The 18,060-nt window shown below is 47.1% G+C and overlaps 1 protein-coding gene across 14 annotated transcripts in view; it reads left to right on the forward strand.

The window, feature by feature from the left end:
• Positions 1–18,060, forward strand: part of WNK2 (WNK lysine deficient protein kinase 2) — a 102,916-nt gene that overhangs the window by 63,566 nt on the left and 21,290 nt on the right. For 6 of the 14 annotated variants that reach the window (XM_042026625.1, XM_042026636.1, XM_042026624.1 and 3 more), the window contains 15 exons: positions 678–1,220; positions 4,163–4,477; positions 7,288–7,337; positions 7,921–8,086; positions 8,167–8,283; positions 8,436–8,603; positions 8,806–8,851; positions 9,028–9,144; positions 9,562–10,583; positions 12,045–12,117; positions 13,409–13,464; positions 13,538–14,229; positions 14,714–14,928; positions 16,392–16,607; positions 17,521–17,619. In XM_042026625.1, coding sequence (XP_041882559.1) covers positions 678–1,220; positions 4,163–4,477; positions 7,288–7,337; positions 7,921–8,086; positions 8,167–8,283; positions 8,436–8,603; positions 8,806–8,851; positions 9,028–9,144; positions 9,562–10,583; positions 12,045–12,117; positions 13,409–13,464; positions 13,538–14,229; positions 14,714–14,928; positions 16,392–16,607; positions 17,521–17,619 — 3,895 coding nt within the window. The remainder of the gene's footprint in view (positions 1–677; positions 1,221–4,162; positions 4,478–7,287; positions 7,338–7,920; positions 8,087–8,166; positions 8,284–8,435; positions 8,604–8,805; positions 8,852–9,027; positions 9,145–9,561; positions 10,584–12,044; positions 12,118–13,408; positions 13,465–13,537; positions 14,230–14,713; positions 14,929–16,391; positions 16,608–17,520; positions 17,620–18,060) is intronic. The other 8 variants (XM_042026629.1, XM_042026630.1, XM_042026627.1 and 5 more) reach the window with 7 other exon arrangements.

Genomic DNA, 18,060 nt, shown 5'->3' on the forward strand with positions numbered 1-18,060 from the left:
ACTTCACCACTTCCCCCAACACCTGCCGTCCCTGTCTGTGTCGTTCTGCTCTGGTTCTGTTCTCTGGAGCAGGTACAAACTCTTCCCTTGGCCTGGTAGGGTGGATGGTGCTGTCACTGTGCTTGGTAGTGACAGGCACCATGATGTGAAGCAGCTTGTGCCAAAGGGCAGGAGCCAGCTGCTGCCGTCATGCCAATGTCTGCTTCATCACTGGGAGGTTTTGATTGTAAAACCCTTTTTCTGGGCTCTTCTGTGCTGCCTGAGTTGCAGTTTGTTTGAAAACAAGGGTTTAAATTGCCTCACTTATTTTTGCATGAAAGAGTTTTGCGTTAGGTCTGGCCCAATTCCTTTCAATTTCTGTTAAAATGAAAGCAGCTTTTAATTAGGATGTTGCTTGAAGGCTTCGGGCTGGTGTTATAAGTAGTTTTAAGCTTCTAAGGTATAAGAACGTCCCCCACAAATGAATTTTTTTTTTTTTGCTTTTACTAATGATTTAAGCATAAATCAGTTTTTATTACTGTTTGTGATCCTCAGGGAATGAATGGAAGTGATTAACAAACAGACATAATTATCCTCATGGCACAGGTGGTTTTTATAGGGACTTTTGTGGCAAATGAAACTGCTTTATACCGTCAGTGAAAACATGGGCCATTTATGCAATATTATATTTTTTTCAGATTCCTCAGTTTCCTGTCATTCCTGCAATTACTCCTCTGGCAGGGCTTGACAGCCTCCCTCCAAACCTCTCTGACATACCTGCTGCAAACGTGCCCCCCATTCCTGCTCCCTCTCAGTACTTTGCTCCGGCCGTGATCCTGCCCAGCCTGCCCATGAACCCCACACTGCCCATGGCGCCCAACTCCCCTGCCCTGCCCATGCAGGCCGTCAACCTGCCTCACACCACCGTGGCTTCCTTGGTCCTGCCCTGCCAGCCCATAGTGCCAAACATGCCGGCGGCCACCATCCCGTTGCTGGCCGTGGCCCCGCCGGGGGTGCCCACGCTGCCGCCGCACGCCGCCGTGCCGCCGCTGCCGCAGCAGCCCGTGTTCCAGAGCGCCTTCCAGCAGATGCTGCCGAGCGACGCGCCCTCGCCCCACCACACGCAGAGCTCTCAGGCCGTGTCCCAGCCGCAGCCGCCGCCGCCTCCTCCTCCGGCGCTGCAGCCGAGCATAATCCACCCTCCCGAGCCGGCTCTGGCCGCTCCGGGGGCGGCTCACCAGGTAAATCCGCGGGGCCGCGTTCCGCAGGGCGCTCCGTGGCACAGCCGTTCCTGAGGCTCTCTTCCTCACAAGCATTAATCCTTGGTTTTGAGATGTTTGGATGACTTCTTGACCTCAGTTCTGGAGGTGGTGGCTGGAGCTGTGAGCTGTGGGGTAGCGGGTGATGTCTTCCCCCAGGGACAGGGGTTATCCGGGGCATAGGGCATAGTCCGACAGACTTTGGACAGCGAATGAGCAGGAGCACTTTCTGAATTCCCTCTTCCTTCTCTGTCTCAAACCCGGGGAGGTGTGAGCTGTGGTTCTCCCGGCCCAGGAGGGCATGCCAAGCCTTGCCAGTGCCTGTGCCCTGGTCTGTGTGGGATGCAGGGGCTGCTGGGTACACACAGCAGAATACGGGGGAGCTGGCGGGAGCAGTGGAGTTGTTTTGATGTAGAACATCTTCAAAACGGGGACGTGGCTGTCTGGCAATGACTCTGGAGTGGAAGAGCACTGTCAGACCTGCAGGGTGGGGATGGATTCTCCTGCAGACCCTTTCCCCCCCTTGAAAGAAATGGAGCATAAACGGAGCTCAAGTGTTAGCAGTATTTACACAGAAACTGCCTCAGGACTCTAAATTGACAGTCTGTAAATACTTCTCTCACCACATCTGTGGTATGTCAACGTGAAACACAGTCTGACCAAAGCAGGAGAGGGCATTCGATCTGTTAATAACAGCATTTGGAAAGTCTGTATTCTGCCAGATTCCTTCACCATAACACACTGATTAAAATTTGTGACATCCCATCCCAACCTGCCATGTCATGGCATCTTCAGAGCAGTACATAGTTTTTAAATTTCTCTCTTTAGCTGTATATTTGGTACAGAATTACTGTCATTGAGAATGTCAGGAGCATGGAGCCTGGGAATGTTACTCAGTGTGCCCTGTGGCTTTAGAAGGAATTAGGTGCAGTGAGCATGGCAAATACCAGAGCTGGAGAGCTGATATTCCCAAACCATCCTGACAGAGTCATTAGCTATCAAATATGTGTGGAAAAGTTGCATATGGAAGAATTTAGGATAGAAAATAGCTATTATGATGTGCCGAGGAATATTTTAAAATACATTGTTCTGATCAGAAGACTTCTAATGGAGAGGTATTTGTGTATAATGCTGTGCTGTTTTCACAGTTGATGTTTAGCACCTCTGAGTTTTGTTTTGCCTGGGTATGTCTGTATGGGCCATTCACTGAGGAGTTGGACTTGATGATCCTTGTGGATCCTTTTCAAGTCAGAAAATTCTGTGATTCTGTGATTTGATATCAAAATATTTTGTGAATTATTTTAGTTAAATAAGATTTAAAATAGAACCACCCTTCAGTGGCATTACACCACAATTGTCAGTCTAACCACCCCCCCTTGGGCAGCCATGTAACTCTGAGGTGTTGTGAAGCACATCCTGTCTTTATGTTTATCCACATTAAAACCTGGAATAATAGTTTCAGCTCATACCCAGAACCTGCAGAGAGCATGCAGCAATGAAATCATGTGGCCTAGTTCTCATCTGAGTCTTACTTTTTTTTTAATGTATTTTCCAATAGCCTTAAGTCTCTCTGTGGTGATACTTCAAAAAAAGTAAAAATTGGGCACACTTTTACCTAGTACTAGAAGTCTTTTTTCTTCCATATGCTCCTTTCTTTCCTTCTTCCTCTTCCCACAAGCTCAGTCCCCCTGGAAAAATACATGATGTACCTAAAAGGAGAATGTTCTGTTTTTAAATGTACAGCTCAGAAGGACTGTTATGCAGAATAACAACCCAGTCTCTAAGGTAGCTGGCATCCTGTCGCCTCGGTCTGGTTCCCACCAAGCGCTTACGCACTCGAATTATTTTAATGCCCTGGAGAAATCCACTGAGATAAATGAAACTCCCTCCATCCACATGGAAATGTTGGCAGGATTGGGGTCTTGGGGCTTGGCACATCAAGGGTTAAACTATGACTTCAGTGTGTAAACTGCACTAAACTGAAGTAGGACACTGGTGTATGTTCGGTGAAAATGAGTTAATGGTGTCATTTGTACCAGGTCCTGGTTCTACATACATGGCAGATTTCTTAAAATATCCTAAGTTAGGCTATGGGTAGAGTGTGTTTTTTCTCTGCATGGAGAGTGTGGGCTTGTTGAAAGCAGAGCAAAGTATTCAGGAAAATGAATTCATCACCTAAGATCTTGAAGCAAGTCCAGAGGAGGCTGTGGAGCTGCTCCGAGGGCTGGAGCCCCCCTGTTCTGGAGCCAGGCTGGGAGAGCTGGGGATGCTCACCTGGAGAAGGGAAGGCTCCAGGGAGACCTCAAAACCCCTTCCAGGGCCTAAAGGGGCTCCAGGAGAGATGGAGAGGGACTGGGGACAAGGGATGGAATGCCAGGACAAGGGGGAATGAATGGCTTTCCACTGCCAGAGGGCAGGGTTAGATGGGATATGGGGAAGAAATTCTTGGCTGTGAGGGTAGTGAGGCCTTGGCACAGGTTTCCCGGAGAAGCTGCAGCTGCCCCATCCCTGGAAGTGTTTCAGGCCAGGTTGGACAGGGCTTGGAGCACCCTGGGGATAGTGAAAGGTGTCCCTGCCCATGGCAGGGGCTGGAATGAGACAAGCTTTGAGGTTCCTTCCAACACAAACCATTCTGGAAGTCTGTGATTTTTCATTTCTTAGGAAAATCTGCCTTTGTCCCTACTAATAAACTAGTCCCTGAGCAATGCACGTTGTCATAATCGTACAGAAAGAATCCTTAGTTTTTATTTGGTTATTTCAGAGGAAGTTTCATCTCTGTAGTAGTTACTGAGAGCACCCAAGCCCAGTCGCACTGCAGAGTTTGAGTCCTTCCTTCGTGAATGCCGGTGACTTTGCTACCTTGTCACATACGTCCTGAGCCCTTGGAGCAGAGGTGTGTGCTAACAGCTCTCATTGTGTTGCAGCCCATGCCTGGACACACTCAGTTTGCTCTGGAAGCTGGAGCCCAGGTGCCTGTGCTGCCGGTGCAACCCTCGATGGTCATGTCACCGCCACTGCAGCTGCAGCCAGAACTGGTGCCGCCCTGCGTCGCTCGCGAAGGCGTTCCCCAGGTCCATGGCAGCCTTGCCACGGCTGCCCCACCTGTCCCCATAGACCCTGGCCTGCCTCTCCAGTCCTCTGCTCTGCTGCAGCTCCAGCCTGATCTTTCCCAGCCACTGGGCCAGCAGCTCCCAGCTCCCTGCTCGGCTGTCTCGGCAGGCGCAGAGACATCTCAAGAGGTAGAGCCCTTCCTCTGAAGTAACTCACCAGCCTCAGCCTTAGTCTTCATAGTTACTCCTGTGTGAAACAGTGGGCTCGTTGCACAAGGGAGGTTATCCCCTCACTGCGTTGAGCTGCTGCTCCTCGATGCCAGCAGCTCTGGGTCAGCAAATAATTGGCTATTCCAAATGAAACCTCATGTTGTACCTCAGGAAATGTCTCATTGAATTCATGAGTCAGCAGGACTGAGTGCCTCCTTGTCTGTAGCTGAGCACAAACACAGAGATAGAAATTAAGAAATTCTCACTGTGGATGAGTTAGAAGATGTTCTGTGGAGTTTTACCCATGTTTTGTCCAGTCTTGTTTTAAATGTCTCAAGCACTTGTTCAACCAACCATCATTTGCCTTAAGAAACTGCTCCACAATCTGAGTCTTTGTAATGTGAAAGCCCTTCATGCTCCTCAGCTTGAGCCCAACTCCCATTTCATTTGGCATTGTATCCTTGTGTATTGCCTGAAGTCTACTGTAGCCCTGGGATTTTTGTTTCTTCAGATACTCATAGGCGTTGCCAATTCTCTGTGGTCATAGAACCAGGACACTTTTTGTTGTTTTCCTTATAGAACTGTCAGCTCCTCCTGTCTGCTATTTTGACTTTTCTTTCCACTCCCATAATTGTTTAATCTTCAGTCTTGACAGACCATCACAGAACACTTCCTTCTCTTCAGCTCCCCATTAACAAAGCAAAACAAAAGCTTTGGCATTTCTATCTGATTTCAGGAAATAAGTCTGATTTGTTCTCCACTCCTGGATGGAAATGTCCCTCTGTGATTCTGTGTTCAGAGTCGTTTCTCTTGAGTCTCTGTTCTGAGTTTCCTTTCCTCCCAAAGTATGTATTTCACCTTTTCAAAATCAATCTCTTGGTTTTGCCCATGTTTCCATGGCTTGTCACATGCCTTCACTCCAGTGCAGCCTAAAATTCCATTGGAGGCACAGCTCAGTGCTGCCTCCAGAAGATGCTCCGGAAGGGCTGTGCTAACACTAAACATGGATTCTAGTTCCCCATTTTTCCTGCCCATCAGTGACAGTTTAATTCTTGCCAAATCAGCGTTCGTGCTGTGACGTAGGATGTTTCCTGGTGAATGTCTGTATCCTGTTGGTTAGATGTAGCAGGAATGGTAGAGCCTGTCTGTAGTGCTTCACCTGCAGACTCCCCAGAAAAGCTTGGCTGGGTCAGGCATATCCATCACTCAAGGTACTCCTTCTCCAGCTGTGTTTTTTCTGAAGGCACAGCTCATGGCAGGGTCAGTGCTGGCACCTTCAGTGCAGGGTCCATTCCTTTAGAGATTCTGGAAATATGAACAAACCTCATTTTGTTGTGCAGTGTGATATGGGGGATACAAGTTGTCCTGTGAAACCCATGGCCACTGAGGCACACGTCTGTCCTTCATGTCCCACACCCCTTGGAACATTTGACCACTGGTTTGCTAACTTCATTCTCACGTCCATCTGTAAGTTAACCCCCTTCTCTCATTCAGTTTAAGAAATGAAGCGAGCACCAATCCACGTGCTCTCCATGCTGGTTTTCTGATGTACCTTGCTAAAGTTTTCTTGGGTGTAAGAGAAGTTTCACACCTGTCTGTATAATCAAAACACCGCATTTTGTTGCTACTCTGCCATGACGTTTTTATCTCTTCTGTTGTGTTCAGGTGCGTGGCAGCACTTGCATCCAAACCAACCTGGTCAGGCAAAAGAGGTTTTTGTAAGGCACTTGCTTAAGTGCATTACCAAAATGTAGATACATTATGTCTGTGTTCTCACTGTTCATTGATTCTGCAGTTTTATTGAAACTGCATTTAAGCTTGGCACGGCTTGTGTGGTGTTACAGCCAAGGAGTGGGGCTGACTGGTTAACAGCAGAGAACCAGTGGGGCTGACTGGTTCCCCAGTGAGCTTTTAACCCCAGCCCACCACTGCTTGAGTGCCAAGTGTAGCGACGGCAGTTGAGGGCTTGTTTCTATAGCTGTGTGTCTATAGAAGGATTTTATAGATGTATGTTTATAAATATATATAAAGTTATATATATTTATGGATGTATCTGGTGGGTGTGTATAGCCACAGGTATATACATGCACGGGTGTGTGTCTTTGTGTACATACATGGTAAGTTTGTTACAGCAGGCAGGTAGCAGGGTCTGTAGCACTGTCACAAATTCTGTGAGAATGGGTCTACCCAATGAGAAAATCATGCTATGATGTCTGTCCCAGAGCTGCAGCCAGTGAAAGGGGAAGCTTTTAGGGGAAATTTGTGTAGTGGACAAGAGGACATGATGTGAGGGTGGTGTTCTTAAATGATGAATTTTCATCTTTTGTTTGTAAGTTCCTCAGAAATTTTCCCACTAAGCCAAACACAATGAAAATACTGAGCGTATTTCAGGAAACCATATAAAACAATGAAAATTAGCAAATAAGCAAAATAAGCAAAGCAAATTAGCAGATACATTCAAAAATAAAAGCCAGCGGCTGCTGATGTGGAATTGTCCCTCAGGTTTTGCCACACAGAGAACTGTTTTATTCCTTTCACCATCTCATCTGCTGGACGCAGAAGAAGGGAACTGGCAGGTTAGTGGCTCTGTCTGAAAAAGTGGTTGGTGCCTTGAACAGAAGTGATGTTGGAAGGGTAAAATAGGAGATTTATTCTATTTCCAGGTTCCAAGAACTGGTTAAACAGAATGGTTTTAGAGTTACTGGTGTCAACAGCAACACCTTTCTTAAAGGTGTTTTTCATCTGCCAATGTAATGTGTTTGCTTAAATGACCTTTTCTTGCATTTTAGGAGCAGGCAATACAGGACAAGCTCCAAGCTCTGTCCCAGAGTTGCGAAAGGTATTGTTACCACCTCTTTGGCATAAGAAATGCTTGCTTTTTGGAGGCTGTTTTTTCTGACCTGACCAGAAAGAGATGGATGGGAGCATGTCTAGGGAGAAGCTGACAGTGTCCTCTGTGCAGTGTGCCCATTCTGGCACCTCCAGCTCTTTTAATTCCTTAGTTTGGGTGCAGCATCCTAGCCTTGGTGTATGTACAGCTGTATGGAACTTCTCTTTTCTCCCTCTCCAGCAAACCTAACCTGTTTGCCCTTCTGCTGGGAGGGCAGAAAGACAGGAGCTGAGAAAATGTCACCTTAGAAAAGAAGGAACTTGTGCAGTTCAGAGAGGGACTGTCAGGACCCCTGAAGTGAAAGGACTGGGGGATGTAGGGATATATTCAGAGTGATGGAACTTTTGCTGTGTTACTGCCAGAAACATTAATAGATCATTTCTTGGTAGGTGTATCTTCCAGTTGACTCAGTCTGGGCCAAAAAATGTGCCCTTTTTCGCAGCCTCTGTTACATAGCTTACATGTGATGCATGACTCCATTGCATGTAGCTCTGGCTTTATTTTGGGGTTGTTCTTCCTTTGCCTTGCTAAGCTACATGAGTCCAGATGTTGCTTCTGGTAAAGAGATGAGTGACAGCTTTGAAGGAGCAACAGGAAGTGGAAAGCAAGAAGGAAAGTCTTCAAAGAAGCATAAGAAATCCACGCGTGCTCGTTCACGCCAGGAGAAGTCCAACAGACCCAAACTGACCATATTAAATGCAAGTACAACCTGTTGGAGGGCAACTTTAGGGTTCCTTTGGCTTTGCCAGGAATAAGGGTTGTTAATCTCTGCATGCAGGTGTGTAACACAGGGGATAAGATGGTGGAGTGCCAGCTTGAAACCCATAACCACAAAATGGTGACGTTCAAGTTTGACTTGGATGGTGACGCCCCGGAGGAAATTGCTACTTACATGGTGAGATGTGGCTGCCCTCGGGCTCTCAGTGCACCCAGTTGCTTCAGGCAACTCCTTGTGTGTGCTTGTTGCCTTAGCTGTCTGGCTGCTGTGGAATGAGGCATTAATTAAAAAATGACTGTTTTCCCCTTTATTTTGATGTCCCCTTCTAGGTGGAGAATGAATTCATCTTGCAAAGTGAAAAAGAGACTTTTATTGAGCAAATGAAGGATATAATTGATAAAGCAGAGGATATGCTCAGTGAGGATACAGAAGGAGAGCGAAGCTCTGACCAGGGAACAAGTCCTCAACAAGATGCTGATAGGCTGGAAATGAGCGAGGTAAATGCTAAATAAAGATTGCTAGTTTGATTCCTTTTTCTTAACAGCCAGATGCTTAAATTAGTTTTGCATCTTGTGTTAAAAAAAAAAAAAAATCCTAACTAGAAAAGTAATGCTTTTTCAGTGTTAAGCCTTACAATGTGAGTGGGATGATGCTCTTCTTGCACTGATCCAGCTATTTCTCCTGTTGTTTCTTTAACAGGAGAAGCGTCAGTCTCAAATGAAGACACCCATGTATCAGCAAAATGGTAAGTGTGCCTTTGAATTTCTAGTGGAAGGTGTCCCTGCGCATAGCAGGGAGTTGGAACTAGATGGCCTTTAAGGTCTCTTCCAACCCAAACCATCCTTGGAAATTAAGACAAAGTCATGATCTGGAGACAATAGAAATTCATGAGTTTGCATGTTATTTTCTTTTCATCCCTAGTTTTGCATACTGGAAAAAGGTGGTTTATTATATGTCCAGTGGTGGAAAACCCTACTACGGATGCCCCTGAGTTTTCTCCCCCGGTACCTCCCAGTGCCCAGCCGGTGGAAGGGCCAGGTATCTCCAAACTCTATAGCAAATGTCTTCTCCAGAGCTGCTGTGTTGTTTCTCTTCTGTCCTCATGTCACTCAGCTGTGATGGTTTCACTTGATTTAGTCAGAGGAAGAAAATGATGAATTTTGTTAAGCTGTACCTTTATAGTGTGTTCCTGGTGTTGAACCAAATTGGGAATCTTTATCTGAGTTTCAGTAAAGTGTCAGTATTTTAGCTATACCTTATGCTGCAGAGTAGCTGAAATTCTCATCATCTTTTCAGTGAAATTTTTTTTTGCATAATTTGAAAATTCTCATTTGATGTGCATAACAGCTGTTTTCTGGTGGGAATCGCTAGTGGGTTGTCCCTGCAGCTGACTGGGGGGCTTGGCAGTGATTTCCTCTCCTTTAAAGGTTCACCTTTCAATTGTGTTCTCTCTAGACCTGGAGCAGTCGGATGACCAGCCAGTGAGCTCTGCAGTGACAGAGGCGCCTGGGGTCGGGGCTGGCCAGCAGCTTCCCCTGCACACAGGGGTCAGTGACAGCCCCCTTGGAGCCACCCCGTCCTTGGCACCAGCTCCTGCTGCAGCAGCTCCTGCCAGCGTACCGAGCCAGACAGAGTTCCCAGCCCCAGCACTGCTGGCATCTGCCCCGAGTGTCGCAGAGCCCGCGGTGCCCGGCGGGGGTCAGCCAGAGTACCCCCAGCCCGGCCCCCCGGCCCCCCGAGCCCCAGGGCTGGAGGAGGCCTCCGATGCCGCGCCCCCAGCCCTGCTCCTGCAGCCGCAGGTGGACGAGCCCACGTGTGTGCCCGACGTGGAGCTCGCCTGCTGCAGCGTGGGGCCGCACAAGGCCGTGCCGGTGGCTCCGGGGCCGCTGCCCGCGCTGCCGGACACCGTGGTGCTGGAGCGGCAGCCGGCGCCGCAGGTGCCGCACCTGCCAGAGGGTGCCTTCGGCAGCCAGCCCTTCCCCGCGGCCGCCGGCCCCGAGGCCCTGGGCTTGGCGGGGTCCCAGCTCCAGAGCCCCACGCAGGCGCTGCTGGCCGCGCCCCAGCAGCTGCCGATGGCGCAGGGTGCCACAGGGATGGCCGGCCCCGGGACGGGGGTCAGCCTGCTCCAGCAGCAGAACCCCCCCGGCACTGCTGAGTCCGACGGTGAGGGACCCCCCAGGGTGGACTTTGTGGACAACACGATTAAAAGCCTTGACGAGAAACTGCGCAATTTGCTGTACCAGGAATATGTTCCAACTTCTTCGGCATCGGCAGGGACACCGGACACCTCTGTGCCACCTGAACAGGGCGACAGTGAATTTACCTTACCACCCTTTCCTGAAGAGCAAGCTCCTGCCCTGGCGTTGGACGGGAGAGAACCAGGCTATAGCATCCCGGACACCGGCCAGGAGGTGAAAGCTGCTGCCGAGCCACTGGTGCCCCTTGTGCCCTCGGAGGTCTTGCCCTGCCCACCACTGGTCAGTCCCCCAGCGGCTCTGCCCTTCATCCCCTCAAAGCCAGCCTGTAGGGCCGGCACCATGGCAGGGCCCAGGACCCACTGTCCTGTGGTAGGACACGTGTAGATCTCTTGCTTCCCTAAACATTTCATATCTCTGCTGCAGGGTATGTTACCTTTGCCTGCTGACTGCTTTCCACTGTGAAAGCTCACTTAAATTTTTCTTGTCAGATGCATCCCAACTCATTTTTCAGAAATGCTTGTTAGTGAAAGCCAGACTTTCCCTTTGGATTTAGAAGTGGTATAATACCGTAATTCATCTCCTCTTGGGTCCTGTGTCCGAAGCAAGCAGAAATGTGTCCATTTCTTTGTAGTTTGAGTGATATAGTCATTCTAGTTCTAATGAAGATGATTTGGCTTCAATTTTAAGTATAAATGAATGGCAGTGGTTGCAATTACTGCCTTCCAAGTCAGCCTGGATAAAGCAAACACTTCAAGTGCCTTTGCCTTGTCCACATGCTGCAGCCAAAGGCAGACATTCCATTGGCAGGAGTTTCTTCTGTTTCCTGTCATAGTTTCTTTTGTCTTCTCCTGACCTTGGTGGAGCAAGACTGCCATGGAAACCTCTAAGCAAAGAGGTAATAGGTGGGCTGGGGCAGTTGTTACTGTGTGACTCAGTTGAGCCCCCATGTTAAGTTTATTCAGATAAAATCCTGAGTTTATGAAATCATCAGATTTGCAGCACATTGGGCTTGGAGCAACCTGGGATTAGTGGAAGGTGTCGCTGCCCATGGCAGGGGGTGGAACGGGATGAGCTTTGAAGTCCTTTTCAACCCATGATTCAATCCTATGATTCTATATCTTACTTCAAAAGTGGCATTTCTGGAGATAACTCCATCCCCACTAGCAAGGCTGAGCCTGTTCTGTGTAGCATCAGCTGGAGGGATCCTATCAACTCCTCGAGGAATGCTGTATGGTACAGGAAACCAGCTGCACTTGAGTGACTCTTCAGAGCGTGTTGTTTTCTAATGATAAATAACTTTCTACAGCAAACAAAATTCACACTCTGTGAAAGGTGTTATGTCTCTCCAGTAACTGGAATTTGTCCTATTAAAATCTGTGCCAATAAGGAAGGAGACATAGAACTTCTGAAGACAGACATACGGATGAGGAATATATGGTCTGGCTGGAAAAGCAAACAAGAACAAAACCCCAAGTGTGTGTGTATATATAATACACTGGTTTTCAGTAGCTTGGGTTGCAGTTCCAACTGTGATGCTGCCACTGCTTTATTTCTTCCAAGGAAGGAGAAAAAAATTGGGGGAGTTGGAGGCAAAACTTGAAGGCCACCTCCACAGGCACTGTGAAATAATTCAATATTCCCTGGTAGTGCCACGGCAGCAAGGGCAAGTGAGGGAAGGAGAACACATTCTGCTGTGTGAGTGAGACTGAAATTGTGTTTCTTTTTTCCTTTTACTGGAAGTGTGACAAGTTGGAGGTCACTGGTGTGGGTGCTCATCCCTCAGAGGCAAGAGGTGGGTCAGCAAGCGGAACAGGTAATGCTCCTCCGGCCATCCTGCTCGGTGTCCCCTCGCTGCTCCCCTGCTGCTGACTGCAAGCATTGCCCAGCACTGTTGTTCTGATCCTGCTTGTGATACAACCCATATTAAACATCTCCTTTCTGTTGACCTTCCTAGAAAGTGCCTCTCAGGCAGATATATTTTAACCCATACGTGCAGTTCCTGTCTGTGGTATAGGTGTGGGGTATTCACATGGAAGGCTGCATTCCCAATGATCAGTTTTCCCTAAAACGTCCCTCCAAATTCCTGGGTTTCATAAACACATGTTGACAAAAGTAATATGATCAATGGTTGCATCTCTGGGGGAAGCCTGGCAGATTCTTGGGGTAGTTCCACAGAGCACTAGTGAAGAGTACTGGTAGCCAAATGACCCTTCCTGTAGTAACATAGTAGAAGCCATAGAAGGAGGGGTATTTATTTACCTGTTTACATATTTCTTTACCTCCATTCACCTATTTATTTGCCTGCATTACCAATTAATTCTCCTCCATTTACCTTCCTTGACACGCACGGGAAGTTTTATGGGCTGAGGAGTCTCTTTGTCTCCCTACAGGCAGAGAAGAGAGTTTACAAGTGGAATGTAGCACTGTGTAGTAAAATCAGTGTATCTTAGAAACCACTGATGTTTGTCACCATTTCAGAGCTCCAGATCTGGCCGTGTCCTTGCTCTGAGCAATGTGCCATGTGAACGCAGCGTTCCCAAAAGCTTGGGTGTATTGGTCTGACTCAAAACCAGCATCCAGGGTGTGAAATGATCATGGGCTTGACTCCCGCCACTAATACTGTGCTTCTGGTGTGATTCTGTGGCCTGAATGACCAGTTTTGGGCTTATGATTTCCACTTTCAGCAGCGTGCGTTTAGCTTCATTTCAGGCCCCTTGAGGTGTTGGTGTCAGTGTGTGTCAATGGCAGGGGTGATGCAGCACCCATCCATGCTCAGCAGCCCTGTGTGTCTCTGAGGCACCAATAACACCAGAATAGTCGAGGCCCAATGTATCATGCAAGTTTCATTCTTCTTCTGTTTTTCTCTTTAATAATTTTCAACTGACTAATGAAATTCCACACTCCTATTATTATTTGAGTTCCCCAAATCACTAGATCTGCCTACCTGCATATATTTTATATTGCTATTGCCTCCTGCATTTTAGATCCTGTATTACAAAGATTATTCCTCACTGGTACACTTCATTTTATCACAATAAAAACATTGGCTTTTATTATATTAAAGCATTCCAGACATAAATATTTTTTTCCCAACTTTAAAACAGGTCTAGCCGCAAGCATCACTTCAGCTCCTGCTGCTCCAGCAAAAGGCCTCCTTCAGGTAACCACAACTAGGAGTGGTTTTCTGCTAGATTGTTACAGTTACTTTCGTTAAGCTCTCTTATTTTCTCCAGGTTGCACCTACATCATCGAGCGCAGCTCCACAGATGGAGACTTCCCAGAGGAGCGAGGAGGCAGAGAGGACGGCTTCGCCTGCGCACACGGAGAGCGTAACGCGGCGAGCGATGGCAGATGGGGTGATGAGTAACTTCCACAGGGATGGCTCTCCAGGCGCTGGTTCCTATGGAAAACAGGCTGAGGCTCAGGAGAGTGGCACACCAGCCAAAACGATTGGCAGGTTTTCAGTCATCAGCACACAGGATGAATTAACTTTAGCGGCACCGCACTGCCTGAGGTTCTCGGCCCCCCCGGACGTCTATCTGGACGAGCTGCCCTCCAGCCCGGACATGAAGGCTGCTGTCCGCAGAGTCCAAACGGCCTCTTCCGTTGACGTCCTCTGCGACCAGGCTTCGAGCGACTCGGCTGATGAGCCCTTCCCTCGGCCCCCTGCTGCTGCTGCAGCTGCCCAGCTCTCCCCCCCCAGCAGCAGCACAGCCACGGACTTAATTAGAAAAGCAGCTGCTTTTCTGCAGAGGTCTGGCAAAGGCGGCTCACCCGGCCCCGAGTCACCCAACGGGCAAGGTGCGAAGATTCCTACCATCAACATAACGTCCTTCCACTCACAGTCGTCCTACATGAGCAGTGACAATGACTCAGAGTTTGAAGATGCTGATATGAAGAAAGAATTGCAGAACCTGAGAGAAAAGTATGTTGGGTTGCAAGCAATGCGAGGGAAGCTTGTGTTACCTTGCCTTGGCAGCAGCTCAGCTTAGGATGAGCAGAGCTGTTAGGAGTAAACCGGTTCTAGGCAAATCAGGCATTGCCAGGACCTTCCCCCACAGTGCATTCTGCTGTGCATTGCCTCATCTGCCAGGTCCATTTAGAAGAATAACTCATAGAATCCCAGAATGGTTTTGGTTGGAAAGGACCTTAAAGGTCATCTCATTCCACCCCCTACCTTGGGCAGGGACACCTTCCACTACTCCAAGCCACATCCAACCTGGCCGTGGACACTTCCAGGGATGGGGAGTCACCACAGATAGATTGTTGTAGCTTTGCGTACTTGGGGATGAGCAGCTGATTGTTTTATAGCCAACAACTGTTTTGTTTCTTCTTCTACAATTAATTACACTGTCAGGATGTGGTGGTTTATCAAATACATTGCTAGCAGAGTTCTTTTATTTTTTTAGGCATATGAAAGAGATTGCTGAGCTCCAGACACAGCAGAAGAATGAGATAGAGGCACTGTATATTCGGCTGGGGAAACCCCTTCCTCCCAACCTGGGCTTCCTTCACTCCGCCCCACCGAGCGGCCGTCGCCGAAGAACCAGCAAAAACAAATTGAAAGCTGGAAAACTCTTAAATCCTCTGGTCCAGCAGCTCAGGAGTGGAACATCAAGCACAAGTAGGTGCTGCCCTTCGCCTGTTGCTTGTGTTGGTTGTGGCTCTGCTGTGTGATGGCTGGGGCTGCTGGAAAGGATGGAATTTTTGTTGGTTTTGAACTGGCAGTGGCCATACCTGCCAGCTCTGCATTGGCTACAGTGCTTGGCAGAGGAATAATATTCCACTTTAATTTGGAAAACAGCCTGGTTACATCTCCTCCTTCCTCCAAATGCAATTTACTGATGTTTGTATTCACTTCTTAGGTGCTGTTATGCTCTATTGATTAGGTGCTGTATCTTGTTGTTGTTTACTTTTTCCTCCAAGATGTCATATAAAAAAGATGGGATTGCATTTGCTCCCCCAAAGGATGGGAGGTAAAAGCTGTTATAAAACCATGATGGATGCTTTGACCAACTGAAGTGGTGTGAGATTTTCACACAGCACTACAGTCTTGAGCTGTTATCTCTTGGAAAAGTACAAAAATATAATTTACCTGGGAAATAATGATAAACCCCAGCACCTATTTCTTCAGCAAAATGTAGAATAGAATGAATAATTTTTCTTCAGCTTAGTTCATGCTGTGATTTAGGGGAGCAGCAACATTTCCAGCAGTCACCCTTTATTCAAACCTGGTGGCTCTTGTTTTCAGTATTACTGCATCACAGGTCTCCTTTGAATTTCCTTGCATCAGTCCTTATAGACAGGGTGTTGAGGAGGTTTTTGCTTTTAGCTAAGGGTTTCAGCTAGGTTGGGAAAAACAAGTATGTTCAGAGGCAAAAAGTTCTGTGGCCCATCTTGAGACTGAGTGTTCTTGCCCACAGGGACTGAAGCAGTGTTTGATACTGTCTGTACTTCTACATCTATCTAGATATTTATGTATTGATATTTATCTGTAGATATCTAGGTAAGTGGCTCTATCTGTACTTCTGTCTACACAAATATCTCAGGTAAAGAGGCTTAAAAACCAAAATACTTTTGCAATTGTGTTACGTGAATTTATCAGCAGAAGTATCTAACAGTGGCAATGACAATTATACTTAAATAGCTATAAATAAAAAGTTTCTTGTGTCTTTACTGCAACTTTTTATTCTTCTCCATTTGCTTAATTTCACCTTTGGTATTGGAGAGCAAACATCTGTGTCCTGCTTTGTCATTCTGTGCGTTCATCCTCCTCCTCAGCAGCTCTCTCTTTACTCCAGCAGTGCTCCTTCTGAGGCTCCTGAAAACACAGAGGAGAAACTGTAAAAATCAAACGTACTCCAGGAGCTTCTTGGAGAAACAGGATCAGGGATAGGAGGTGTGGATTATTTTCTGGTGCAGGCTGTCCCCAATGGTAGTGTGTACTGTGTTCCATCCAGTACAGCAGAATGGTGAACAGCTCTTCCTCTTGGGGTCAAGACATGGATTATTTTTAGGCAGGGATTTTTTATTCAGAGATTTCCTAGCTTTTGCCATTGCACGTGTTCTGTTTGTTTGCTCTTTCAGGTAACCTTTCAGACTCTAAAGACTCACCCCACAAAGAAACAAGTAAATCGCAGCCGGGCTCCCCCGAAGCCGCCGCGGTGCCTCCTGGTGCAGCCCCCGCCTTTGGGAAGGCTGTGCAGACCCAGCAGCCCTGCTCTGTCAAAGCCTCTCTGTCCTCTGACATCTGCTCTGGCCTGGGCCCCGACGGAGCTGATGCCAACGCAAGCTCTGGCCAAGGTGATTTTTCCTGCCGGCTGTTCTCTGTCTCTTCCAGCACATGCTAAAATTAGTTCCCTTCCCTTAGGCTTGAACTTTTTAGGAGTGATAGAGGAACGTGAATCTTTGACAATCCAAATTACTGGCCTGTCTTTAAAAAGATCATTGCAGTATTGTCAGAAGAGCAAAATTTAAGTATCTTACTGAGTGTTACCAACACTCAAGAAAGCATGCCCAAGACATCCTTAATTTTTAGGAAAGAAATACCTTTCAGTTTTGCCAGCAGTGGCTTTATCCTAATACCTTCTCTGGAGTCTGCCTTACAGATTCCTGAGAAAAAATGAAAGGAAAACAAAAAAGATACAGAAGGCTAGGAGTTTGTTTCCTTGGTTTCATTTGTTTTTAGCCCCTTGATTCCAGTAGACCCAAAGTTCCTCATTTTAAACTATCAAACCATCTTGGGCATGAGAGAAAATAAAAAATGAAATTAAATGAAAACCAAACCCAGGGGACCAAGTTGTGTTTCCTTTCTGTAAGGGGTTCACTTTGTGCATAATTTTGGAGTCCCAGCCACAGGACTGTAGACTGGCTGCACTCCCAAGACCCCAGCTCTGAGACCTCTGTGTATTGCCCCCATCGTAGGCTTTGACTGAACTTGTTGCCATGCATATGGGAAGTTCCAATGATGATTAAAATACCTTCCTCTCATTACACATCCTGCCAAACTAATCTACAAAATATCTATCTGTCCTCTTCTGCTGTTATTGCATCCTTTGTGTATGGTCAGTGAACTTGCTCCTCTTTGGCAAAGTTAAGGGGGAGATGTGGAGGTTTAACTAACAAAGCTGATTTGACTGATGGTTTAGGACATCTGATCACAGCTACTTGTACTTTATAAGTGTCTTTGTTTTCTTCCCTTTATATTCATTTACAGGCTGGACGGTTTTCCACCAAACGTCTGAGAGAGTGACCTATAAATCTAGTAGCAAACCTCGTACCAGATTCCTCAGTGGACCTGTGTCTTTGTCCATCTGTTTGTATTTGTTCTTTTGTATTTTATCACAGTCCATCTTTCTTTTACCCCCTTTTTCCAATTCCATGGTTTATATCTCTAATATGTTTGGCAGGATGCCCCTTTTTCTGAACCATCTTTTCTTTCTTTTTCTCTTTCTTTTAAGTAATCATCATGAACACACCTTATTTATATTAATTTTTCATATGAAAGCTTTTTTTGCACTGCTTTTGGCTCATGCCTGGGCACCAAAAGCATGTGTGGAAGATGTCATCATTTATTATATATAGCCTGATGGTAAATTTTACCCTGGACTTATCAAAGCTTTTGTACTTTATGTGATTTCTGTTGAAGTAATTTTATTTGCAATGTGGCAAATATACATGTCTGCTGTCCCGGTTCCAGCGACAACAAAATGAAATCCATCCTTCTGTAGACGAATGGTCTCTTTCACACATGTTT

Source organism: Corvus kubaryi, unplaced genomic scaffold, assembly GCF_017639235.1.
Source record: "Corvus kubaryi isolate FWS band 111438036 unplaced genomic scaffold, C.kubaryi_AGA036_p1.0 37285, whole genome shotgun sequence".
In the NCBI taxonomy this organism is placed as follows: Eukaryota; Metazoa; Chordata; class Aves; order Passeriformes; family Corvidae; genus Corvus; species Corvus kubaryi.